Source organism: Somniosus microcephalus, chromosome 12 (assembly GCF_052327205.1).
Source record: "Somniosus microcephalus isolate GS21.2 chromosome 12, FLI_Smic_1.0, whole genome shotgun sequence".
NCBI classification, from domain to species: domain Eukaryota; kingdom Metazoa; phylum Chordata; class Chondrichthyes; order Squaliformes; family Somniosidae; genus Somniosus; species Somniosus microcephalus.
Genome location: NC_140998.1, coordinates 174425696 through 174438252, shown reverse-complemented (window position 1 = coordinate 174438252; position 12557 = coordinate 174425696). Strand labels below are relative to the sequence as shown.

Here is a 12557-nt window from a genome sequence, read left to right as displayed (position 1 = left end):
AATTTTGCAGGGCTATGGGGAAAGAGCGGGGGAGCTAGATACTGTAAATATGAGGGAGAAAGGAATAGAAGGATATGCTGATAGGGTTAGAGGAAGTAAAGTGGGAGGAGGCTCATGTGGAGCATAAACACTGGCACAGACTAGTTTTGCTTTATTCATTCAAGGGACGTGAGCGTTGCTGGCAAGACCAGCATTTATTGACCATCCCTAATTGCCCTCGAGAAGGTTGTGGTGAGCCGCTTTCTTGACCGGTGCAGTCCGTGTGGTGAAGGTACTCCCACAGTGCTGTTAGGGAGGGAGTTCCAGGATTTTGACCCAGCGACGATGAAAGATCGGCGATATACTTCCAAGTCAGGATGGTGTGTGACTTGGAGGGGAACTTGGAGTTGGTGCCCTTGTCCTTCTAGGTGGTAGAGAATGCGGATTTGGGAGGTGCTGCTGAAGAAGCCTTGGCGAGTTGCTGCAGTGCATCTTGTAGATGGTACACACTGCAGCCACGGTGCGCCGGTGGTGGAGGGAGTGAATGTTTAAGGTGGTGGATGGGGTACCAATCAAGCGGGCTGCTTTGTCCTGGATGGTGTCGAGCTTCTTGAGTGTTGTTGGAGCTGGACTCATCCAGGCAAGTGGAGAGTATTCCATCACACTCCTGACTTGTGCCATGTAGATGGTGGAAAGATTTTGGGGAGTCGGGAGGTGGGTCACTCACTGCAGAATATCTAGCCTCTGACCTGCTCTTGTTGCCACAGTATTTATGTGGCTGGTCCAGTTAAGTTTCGGGTCAATGGTGACCCCCAGGATGTTGATGGTGGAGGATTCGGTGATGGTAATCCCATTGAATGTCAATGAGCAGTGGTTAGACTCTCTCTTGTTGGAGATAGTTATTGCTTGGCACTTGTGTGGCACGAATGTTACCTGCCACTTATCAGCCCAAGCCTGAATGTTGTCCAGGCCTTGTGGCATATGGGCATGCCACATTATCTGAGGAGTTGTGAATGGAACTGAACAGATGAAGTTTACAGATGCTACTAAGATTTGTGCGAATGTTCGGACGATACCCGACTACTACAGGCGGATCTTGATGTGTTGGGGGATTGGGTTCATGACTAGCAAAGGATGTTTAACTTTGAATGGTGCAGTGCTATACATGTGAGCGGGGTGAATGCTCAACATATATACACCCTTCAGGGAAAAGCACTAAAGCAGGTGGTGAAAGAGAGAGATCTGGACATTTGAGATCATAGATCTCTAAAGGTTCATGAGCAATGTGTTAATTGTATTCAGGTGGAGGGTATTAATTGGGGACTCTCTTGTGTTTCTATATTATGTATATATGGGGGCCGACTCAGGAGGGGAAAGAGCTTATCTTGGGATGCACGATATGTAATGTGTCTCTAAACAAAGGCTGGTAAGCGACTGAAGATTAGCTTCTATTCTATCCTTCACCACCTGGCTATCCGACTTTTGCACAATGCCGTGAAGCGATAGCTAGAGCGAATAGGGTGCTAGGGTATATTTATAGAACTGTTGACTGTAAAACAAAGCATTCTATTATATCATTGTACAAGACCTTGGTCAGCCCTCAGTGGGAATACGGTGCCCAGTTTTGGTCTCCTCACATGGTGGGTGATATTGGGGCTTTGGAAAGGGTGCAGAGGAGGAGCCACGAGACTAATTCCCAGTCTAAAGCATCTTCGTTATCAAGATCGGCGCAAAGAGCTGGGACTCTACACTTTAGAGAAGCATAGACTCGGGGTGGAAGGGAATAGATTGTGTTTGTGTAGACAGTTTGTTTCCACTAAATAAAACCAGGGGTCACAATTTTAAGTTGTATGAGGCCAGACCTAGTTTCGATGTCAGGAGGTTCTTTTCCTAGGGAATAGTGGAGCTGTTGTACAGGCTGCCGGCTGGTGCAGTGAACGTGAATTCTCTAATGTCCCTCAGGCGAGAACTGGACCTGTTTCTGGCTAGGGTGGAGAACACCTCGTACAAAAGGTTGGTATCGGGAGAGGAATTTTCCAGTTATTTTTCCCGCTAATTGGCCTGCGTTTTTAATCTAGTTTTTCGCCTGTCCCAGGAAATTACATGGCTTTTGGGTGGGGTGGTGAGTGTCTATATTGTGTTCACAAGGTAAATGTTCCCCCTTATTTTTTCTTTGGGTGCGCGGCCCCTTTAAGGGCTGCGCGGGACCACCAGAGAGCTGTGCGGCTGTGCAACCATGCAGCTTAGAGGGAACATTGCACAAGGTACCTCAGTAGTTTGGGATAGACTGGATGGACTACAGGGTCTTTTCCTTCCATCATTGCTGTATGTTTATAACTCCTATCCACAGAGGAATGATGCTGCTGTGCCATGCAGTTGTATTCTATGGGTTCATTACTGTATATCTCCCAAGCAACTGCTGGAGGAGTGACATTGCCCATTGTTTTAGTGTAAGCTACCTGCCCCCCCCAGCCGGACCATGGTATCCATCACAATTCCACTCAGGTCCACAATCCACCCATACCAAAAATGGTGGGAAACCAAGGGTCTAATGAGGGTGAGGAACTTAACGTAATTAATATAAGTAGAGAAAAAGTACTAGAGAAACTAATGGGACTAAAAGCCGACAAATCCCCTGGACCTGACGGCCTACATCCTAGGGTTCTAAAAGAGGTGGCTGAAGAGATAGTGAATGCATTGGTTTTGATCTTCCAAAATTCCCTAGATTCTGGAATGGTCCCAGCGGATTGGAAGGTCGAAAATGTAACACAAGCAAGGAAGGAGAGAGATAACGGGGAACTACAGGCCAGTTAGCCTGACATCAGTCGTCGGGAAAATGCTGGAATCCATTGTTAAGGACGTGGTATCAGGGCACTTAGAAAATCATAACATGATTAGGCAGAGTCAACATGGTTTTATGGAAGGGAAATCGTGTTTGACAAATTTATTAGAGTTTTTTGAGGATGTAACTAGCAGGGTAGATAAAGGGGAACTAGTGGTTTTGTATATTTGGATTTCCAAAAGGCATTCGATAAGGTGCCACATAAAAGATTATTGCACAAGATCAGGGCTCATGGGGTTGGGGGTAATACAGTAGCATGGATCGAGGATTGGTTAACGGACAGAAAATAGAGAGTAGGGATAAACGGATCTTTTTCAGGTTGGCAGGCTGTAACTAGTGGGGTGCCACAAGGATCAGTGTTGGGGCCTCAGCTATTTACAATCTATATTAATGACCTAGATGAAGGGACCGAGTGTAATGTATCTAAGTTTGCTGATGATACAAAGCTAGGTGGGACAGTAAGCTGTGAGGAGAACACAGAGTCTGCAAAGGGATATAGATAGACTGAGTGAGTGGGCAGTAAGGTGGCAGATGGAGTATAATGTAGGGAAATGTGAGGTTATTCACTTCGGTAGGAAGAATAGAAAAGCATATTTTTTAAATGGTGAGAAACTTTCAAATGTTGGTGTTGAGAGAGATTTGGGTGTCCTCATAGTCATAGAGTTATACAGCACGGATAGAGGCCCTTCGGCCCATCGTGTCCACGCCGGCCATCAAGCCCTGTCTAATCTAATCCCATATTCCAGCATTTGGCCCGTAGCCTTGTATGCTATGGCATTTCAAGTGCACATCCAAATGCTTCTTAAATGTTGTGAGGGTTTCTGCCTCCACAACCCTTTCAGGCAGTGAGTTCCAGACTCCAACCACCCTCTGGGTGAAAAAGTTCTTTCTCAAATCCCCTCTAAACCTCCCGCCCTTTACCTTGAATCTATGCCCCCTAGTTATTGACCCCTCTACTAAGGGAAAAAGCTCCTCCGCATCCATCCTATCTATGCCCCTCATAATTTTGTACACCTCAATCATGTCCCCCCTCAGCCTCCTCTGCTCCAAGGAAAACAAACCCAATCTGCCCAGCCTCTCTTCATAGCTGAAGCGCTCCAGCCCTGGTAACATCCTGGTGAACCTCCTCTGCACCCTCTCTAACGCGATCACATCCTTCCTGTAGTGTGGCGACCAGAACTGCACACAGTATTCCAGCTGTGGCCTAACCAGTGTTTTATACAGCTCCATCATAACCTCCTTGCTCTTATATTCTATGCCTCGGCTAATGAAGGCAAGTATCCCATATGCCTTTTTTACCACCTTATCCACCTATTCCGCCGCCTTCAGGGATCTGTGTACTTGCACACCCAGATCCCTCTGACCCTCCGTCTTGCCTAGGGTCTTTCCATTCATTGTGTATTCCTTTGCCTTGTTAGTCCCCCCAAAGTGCATCACCTCCCACTTTTCCGAGTTAAATTCCATTTGCCACTGTTCCGCCCATCTGACCAACCCATCTATATAGTCCTGCAGACTGAGGCTACCCTCCTCGCTATTTACCACCCTACCAATTTTTGTATCATCCGCGAACTTACTGATCATACCCTTTACATTCATATCCAAGTCATTAATGTAGACCACAAACAGCAAGGGACCCAGCACCGATCCCTGTGGTACCCCACTGGCCACAGGCTTCCAGTCACAAAAACAACCTTCGACCATCACCCTCTGCCTTCTGCCACTAAGCCAGTTTTGTATCCAATGTGCCAAGGCACCCTGGATTCCATGGGCTCTTACCTTCTTGACCAGTCTCCTGTGCGGGACTTTATCGAAGGCCTTACTGAAATCCATGTATACCACATCCACTGCGTTACCCTCATCCACACACCTAGTCACCCCCTCAAAAAATTCAATCAAATTAGTCAGACATGATCTTCCCTTGACAAAGCCATGTTGACTATCCCTGATTAATCCCTCAGGATTTTTTCCAATAATTTTCCTACCACTAATGTTAGGCTCACTGGCCTGTAGTTCCCCGGTTTTTCCCTACTACCCTTCTTGAATAATGGTACTACATTAGCGGTTCTCCAGTCCTCTGGCACATCCCCTGTGGCCAGAGAGGTCCTGAATATATGTGTTAGAGCCCCCGCAATCTCCTCCTTTGCCTCACACAGCAGCCTGGGATACATTTCATCCGGGCCTGGGGATTTATCCATTTTTAGGCCAGCTAAAACCGCCAATACCTCCTCCCTCTCGATGTTAATATGTTCGAGCATATCACAGTCCCCCCGCCCTATTTCTATGTCTACATCGTCCTTCTCCATAGTGAAAACAGATGCAAAAAATTCATTTAGAACCCCTCCTACATCTTCCGGCTCCACACACAGATTGACACTTTTGTCCCTAATGGGCCCTATTTTTTCCCTAGTTATCCTCTTACCCTTAATATACTTATAAAACATCTTCGGATTTTCCTTTATTTTGCTCGCCAGTGTTATTTCATGGCCCCTCCTTGATCTCCTAATTTCTTTTTTAAGTATCCCCCTGCACTTTTTGTACTCCTCTAGGGCTTCCTCCGTCTTTAGCCTTTTGTATCTACCAAAAGCCCTCCTTTTTTTCCTAATCTATTCTCGTATATCCCCTGACATCCAAGGTTCCCTGTGGTTTTTGGAACCACCCTTGACCTTTACGGGAACATGTTGCCATTGTATGATCTCAATCTCCCTTCTGAAAGCCTCCCATTGCTCCGATGCGGATTTTCCTACAAGTAGCTGATCCCAGTCCATTTTGGCCAGATCCTGCCTTATCCTATTAAAATCGGCCTTCCCCCAATTTAGAACCTTTATTTCCGGCCCATCCCTGTCCTTTTCCATGACCACCTTAAATCTTACCATATTATGGTCACTATCACCAAAGTGCTCACCTACTAGCACTTTTTCCACTTGGCTGGCCACATTCCCTAGAATTAGGTCCAGTACCGCCCCCTCTCTTGTAGGACTTTCTACATGCTGGCTCAAAAAGCTCTCCTGGATGCACTTTAAGAATTCTACACCCTCTGAGCCTTTCACACTCTGACTATCCCAGTTAATATTGGGGAAGTTGAAATCCCCCATTATTATTACCCTATTATTTGCACATTTCTCTGAGATTTGCCTACATATCTGTTCCTCTATCTCCCCCTGACTGTTTGGAGGCCGATAGTACACTCCCAGCAAAGTGCTTGCCCCCTTTTTGTTTTTAAGCTCCACCCATATGGCCTCATTAGAGGACCCTGCTAATATATCATCCCTCCTTACTGCAGTAATTGACTCCTTAATTAATATTGCGACACCCCCTCCTCTTATACCTCCCCCTCTGTCTCGCCTGAAGATTCTGTACCCCGGAATATTAAGCTGCCAGTCTTGCCCTTCCCTCAACCATGTCTCCGTGATAGCAACAATATCATACTCCCATGTGTTTATCAACACCTTCAGTTCGTCCACCTTATTTGCAAGACTCCTTGCATTAAAATAGATGCCATCCAGCCTTGCCCTTATATATTTGCCCTGTCTACCAAGCTGACTTGTTTTTTTCTCTATAATTGGCAGCACATCCCCCCCCTATTTCAGCTCCCCTCTGTATCCCATCCCCCTGCCAAGTTAGTTTAAACCCCCCCCAACAGTGCTAGCAAACCTCCCCGCAAGGATATTTGTCCCGCTCTGGTTCAGGTGCAACCCGTCCGACTTGTACAAGTCCCACCTTTCCCAGAAGCAGGCCCAGTGATCCAGGAAAGTAAAACCCTCCCCCCTACACCAACTCTTTAGCCACGCATTCATCTGCTCTATCCTCCCATTCCTATACTTACTAGCACGTGGCACTGGGAGTAATCCAGAGATTACAACCTTTGAGGTCCTGCTCTTTAATCTGTTACCTAGCTCCCTAAATTCTTGATGCAGGGCCTCATCCCTCTTTTTACCTATGTCGTTGGTACCAATGTGGACCACGACCACTGGCTGTTCACCCTCCCCCTCCAGAATGCCCTGCAGCCGCTCAGTGACATCCTTGACCCTGGCACCAGGGAGGCAACAAACCATCCTGGATTCACGTCTACGGCCACAGAAACGCCTATCTGTTCCCCTTACTATAGAATCCCCTACCACTATTGCTCTCCCACTCTTTTTCCCCCCTTCCTGGGCAGCAGGAGCACCCCCAGTGCCAGGAAGTTGGCTGCTGCTGCCTTCCCCTGGTGAGTCATCCCCCTCAACAGTATCCAAAGCGGTATACTTGTTTGAAAGGGGGATGTCCGCAGGGGTTCCCTGCACTACCTGCCTGCCTTTGTTGCTCCGCCTGATGGTCACCCCCTGTGCTGCCCTACCCTGAGGCGTGAACAACTCGCTAAACGTGCTATCCACGAGCCTCTCAGCACCGCGCATGCTCCAAAATTCATCCACCCGCAGCTCGAGCGCCGCAGTGCGGTCTGCAAGTAGCTGCAGCTGGATGCATTTCCCGCACACATGGTCGCCAGGGACACTGGCAGCGTCCCTGATTTCCCACATGGAGCAAGAGGAGCAGAACACTGGTCTGAGCTCTCCTGCCATGACTTACTCCTTTAATTAATTTAAAAATTTATTCAATACCCCAGTTACAGGTATACTCTAGGGTGCTTTATTTACCAACTGTCCCCACTACACCAGAGACCCTAGAAATTTAACACCACAGAAGTCAAGCTTGTATTGAAAAGAGAGAAATACTCACCAACCAATCACTTACCTGCTCCCTGGTGACGTCACACACTGATTACTTTTTACCTCTCTCCTCTGCTGTTGATTTGGTGGGCCTCTGCCTTCGCGCCGGTTTTTAAGCCGGGCTCCTCCTCCGCTGCTGCTCTCCCCCGAACTGGTCGGGCCTCTGCCTTCGCGCCGGTTTTTAAGCCGGGCTCCTCCTCCGCTGCTGCTCTCCCCCGAACTGGTCGGGCCTCTGCCTTCGCGCCGGTTTTTAAGCCGGGCTCCTCCTCCGCTGCTGCTCTCCCCCGAACTGGTCGGGCCTCTGCCTTCGCGCCGGTTTTTAAGCCGGGCTCCTCCTCCGCTGCTGCTCTCCCCCGAACTGGTCGGGCCTCTGCCTTCGCGCCGGTTTTTAAGCCGGGCTCCTCCTCCGCTGCTGCTCTCCCCCGAACTGGTCGGGCCTCTGCCTTCGCGCCGGTTTTTAAGCCGGGCTCCTCCTCCGCTGCTGCTCTCCCCCGAACTGGTCGGGCCTCTGCCTTCGCGCCGGTTTTTAAGCCGGGCTCCTCCTCCGCTGCTGCTCTCCCCCGAACTGGTCGGGCCTCTGCCTTCGCGCCGGTTTTTAAGCCGGGCTCCTCCTCCGCTGCTGCTCTCCCCCGAACTGGTCGGGCCTCTGCCTTCGCGCCGGTTTTTAAGCCGGGCTCCTCCTCCGCTGCTGCTCTCCCCCGAACTGGTCGGGCCTCTGCCTTCGCGCCGGTTTTTAAGCCGGGCTCCTCCTCCGCTGCTGCTCTCCCCCGAACTGGTCGGGCCTCTGCCTTCGCGCCGGTTTTTAAGCCGGGCTCACCTCCGCTGCTGCTCTCCCCCGAACTGGTCGGGCCTCTGCCTTCGCGCTGGTTTTTAAGCCGGGCTCCTCCTCCGCTGCTGCTCTCCCCCGAACTGGTCGGGCCTCTGCCTTCGCGCCGGTGCAAGAAACACAGAAAGCTAGCATGCAGGTACAGCAAGCAATAAGGAAGGCAAATGGCATGTTGGCCTTTATTGCAAGGGGGTTGGAGTATAAGAGTAAGGAAGTCTTGCTACAATTGTACAGGCCTTGGTGAGACCACACCTGGAGTACTGTGCACAGTTTTGGGCTCCTTATCTAAGGAAGGATATACTTGCCTTGGAGGCGGTGCACCGAAGGTTCACTAGATTGATTCCTGGGATGAGAGGGTTGTCCTATGAGGAGAGATTGTGTAGAATGGGCCGATACTCTCTGGAGTTTAGAAGAATGAGAGGTGATCTCATTGAAACATACCAGATTCTGAGGGGGATTAACGGGGTAGATGCTGAGACGTTGTTTCCCTGGCTGGAGTGTCTCGAACTAGGGGGCATAGTCTCAGGATAAGGGGTCGGCCATTTAAGACTGAAATGAGGAGGAATTTCTTCACTCAGAGGGTTGTGACTCTTTGGAATTCTCTGCCCCAGAGGGCTGTGAATGCTGAGTCTTTGAGTAGATTCAAGGCTGAGATTGATAGATTTTTGGACTCTAGGGGAATCGAGGGATATGGAGATTGGGCGGGAAAGTGGAGTTGAGGTCGATGATCAGCCATGATCTTATTGAATGGCGGAGCAGGCTCAAGGGGCCGAATGGCCTACTCCTGTCCTATTTCTTATGTTCTTATAAGCAATGTCATGGGTGATCAGCTTGTACGATATTGGTAAGACCCAAGACCTGCTACAGACCACTTAAATTGTTTGTTTATATAACATAGGAATGTTGAAATGGCAAGCCACGTACATGAACTTGTATTTGTATAGCGCCTTTAACGCAGTAAAACCTCCCTTCACAGGTGCTTCACAGGAGCGTTATAAAACATAATTTGACACCGAGCCACATGAAATATTAAGACAGGTGCTTGGTGAGAGGTAGGTTTTAAGGAGCATCTTCAAGGAGGAGAGCGAGGTGGAGAGGTTTAGGGAGGGAATTCCAGAGCTTGGGGCCAAGGCAGCTGAAGGCGCGGCCGCCAATGGTGGAGCGATTAAAATCGAGGATGCTCAAGAGGCCAGAATTAGAGGAGCGCAGAGACCTGGGAGGATTGTAGGGCTGGAGGACATTACAGAGATAGAGAGGGACGAGGCCATGGAGGGATTTGAAAACAAAGATGAGAATTTTGAAATCGAGGCGTTGCTTAACCGGGAGCCAATGTAGGTCAGCGAGCACGGGGTGATGGGTGAACGAGACTTGGTGCGAGTTAGGATACGGACAGCCAAGTTTTGGATGACCTCAAGTTTACGTAGGGTGGAATGTGGGAGGCCAGGCAGGAGTGCATTGGAATAGTCAAGAGGTAACAATGGCATGGGTGAGGGTTTCAGCAACAGATGAGCTGAGGCAGGGGCGGAGACGGGCAAATACACGTGAAAACTCATTGTGAGCTTTTTGCTTATCTGCTCCTCTAACTGGTCTTGCTGTACCTGAAAGATGTTAGAATCACAGCAAGTGTTCACTTGCTGAACAATATATCTAAGTTGTATCAAAAGTTGATGGTACTGTTCTGTGTTTAATAGGCAGATTCAAACTGTGAGCGACTATTTGCTGTAAAAAATTATGAAACGGGCTACAAATATGGAATACTGAATCTGGATGGACAGAGGAAAGAATGCAGACTGATTTCTGCGGCTATGTGTGACAATCTCTACTTTACGCACCGTAAGGTTCGTCGCTACTTTTTTTTCAGGTTAAGATGCCTTTATGAACTATTGAAACTTGGTTACTAAATGCAAAATAATCTTAGTGTCTTCTTTCTCCTTTTTATATAAAGGGGGAGGAAATGTGTGGTAGGGATTTTCTCCTTCATGGAGTCTTTCACACCTCACCACTTCCCTGGCCAATAGGATGGTCTGCAGATTTACGAATGCCAGCTGATAAAGGGTGGTATAGCCTCTGCTTGCACCTTTTCAGTGGTTAAGTGAAACCTACATCCTACCCACACTGCCGTCTCACCAATCAGTAAAATTTAATTTTTCACAGAATTACATAGAATTTACAGCACAGAAATATGCCATTTGGCCCAACTCAGTTTGGGTTCCGCCAGGACCACTCGGCTCCTGACCTCATTACAGCCTTGGTCCAAACATGGACAAAAGAGCAGAATTCCAGAGGGGAGGTGAGAGTGACTGCCCTTGACATCGAGGCAGCATTTGATCGAGTGTGGCATCAAAGAGCCCTCGTAAAACTGAAGTCAATGGGAATCGGGGGGAAATCTCTCCACTGGCTGGAGTCATACCTAGCACAAAGGAAGATGGTTGTGGTGGTTGGAGGTCAATCATCACAGCCCCAGGACATCACTGCAGGAGTTCCTCAGGGCAGTGTCCTAGGCCCAACCATCTTCAGCTGCTTCATCAATGACCTTCCCTCCAACATAAGGTCAGAAATGGGATTGTTTGCTGATGACTGCAAAGTGTTCAGCGCCATTCGCAACTCCTTAGATAATGAAGCAGTCCATGCCCGCATGCAGTAAAACCTGGACAACATTCAGACTTGGGCTGATAAGTGGCAGGTAACATTTGTGCCCCACAAGTGCCAGGCAATGACCATCTCCAACAAGAGTCTAACCACTGCTCATTGACATACAATGGGATTACCATCACCGAATCCCCCACCATCAACATCCTGGGGGTTGCCATTGACTAGAAATTTAACTGCACCAGCCACATAAATACTGTGGCAACATGAGCAGGTCAGAGACTGGGTATTCTGCAGCGAGTGTCTCACCTCCTGACTCCCCAAAGCATTTCCACCATCTACAAGGCACAAGTAAGGAGTGTGATGGAATACTCTCCACTTGCCTGGATGAGTGCAGCTCCAACAACACTCAAGAAGCTCGACACCATCCAGGACAAAGCAGCCCGCTTGATTGACACTCCATCCACCACCTTCAACATTCACTCCCTCCACCACCGGCGCACCGTGGCTGCAGTGTGTACCATCTACAAGATGCACTGCAGCAACTCGCCAAGGCTTCTTCGGCAGCGCCTCCCAAACCTGCAACCTCTACCACCTAGAAGGACAAGGGCAGCAGATGCATGGGAACACCACCACCTCCAAGTTCCCCTTCAACTCTCACACCATCCTGACTTGGAAATATATCGTCGCTGGGCCAAAATCCTGGAACTCCCTCCCTAACAGCACTGTGGGATTACCATCACGACATGGACTGCAGCGGTTCAAGAAGGCGGCTCACCACCACCTTCTCGAGGGCAATTAGGGATGGTCAATAAATGCTGGTCTTGCCAGCAACGCTCACGTCCCTTGAATGAATAAAGCAAAACTAGTCTGTGCCAGTGTTTATGCTCCACATGAGCCTCCTCCCACTTTACTTCCTCTAACCCTATCAGCATATCCTTCTATTCCTTTCTCCCTCATATTTACAGTATCTAGCTCCCCCACTCTGTCCCCATAGCCCTGCAAAATTTTCCCTTCAAGTATTTATCCAATTCCCTTTTGAAAGTTATTATTGAATCGGTTTCCGCCACCCTTTCAGGCAGCGCATTCGAGATCACAACAACTCGCTGCGTAAGAAAAATTCTTGCCTCTGTCTCTTTTTGCCAATTAAATCTGTGTCCTCTGGTTACCGACCCTTCTGCCACTGGAAACAGTTTCTCCTTATTTACTCTATCAAAACCGTTCATGATTTTGAACACCTCCATCAAATCTCCTCTTAACCTTCTCTGCTCTAAGGAGAACAACCCCAGCTTCTCCACATAACTGAAGTCCCTCATCTCTGAAACCATTCTAGTAAATCTCTGCACCCTCTCCAAGGCTCTGCCATCCTTCTTAAAGTGCGGGGCCCAGAATTGGACACAATTCTCCAGCTGGGGCCTCACCAGTGTGCTATAGAGAGACCTGGGGGTGTAAGTACACAAGTTGAGAGGCTGTTAAAAAGGCAGATGGGATCCTTGACTTTATAAAGAGAGGCGCAGAGTGCAAAAGCAAGGAAGTTATGGTAAACCTTTATAAAACACTGGTTAGGCCTCAGCTGGAGTATTGTGTCCAATTCTGGGCACCGCACTTTAGGAAGGAT

The 12557-nt window shown here is 48.7% G+C and overlaps 1 protein-coding gene across 3 annotated transcripts in view; it reads left to right on the top strand.

Annotated features, from left to right (window-relative positions):
- Window positions 1-12557, top strand: part of wdr21 (WD repeat domain 21) — a 77952-nt gene that overhangs the window by 25006 nt on the left and 40389 nt on the right. For 2 of the 3 annotated variants that reach the window (XM_086003857.1, XM_086003859.1), the window contains one exon: window positions 10042-10188. The exons of the other annotated variant lie outside the window; for it this stretch is intronic. In XM_086003857.1, coding sequence (XP_085859983.1) covers window positions 10042-10188 — 147 coding nt within the window. The remainder of the gene's footprint in view (window positions 1-10041; window positions 10189-12557) is intronic. 3 annotated transcript variants of the gene reach the window in all.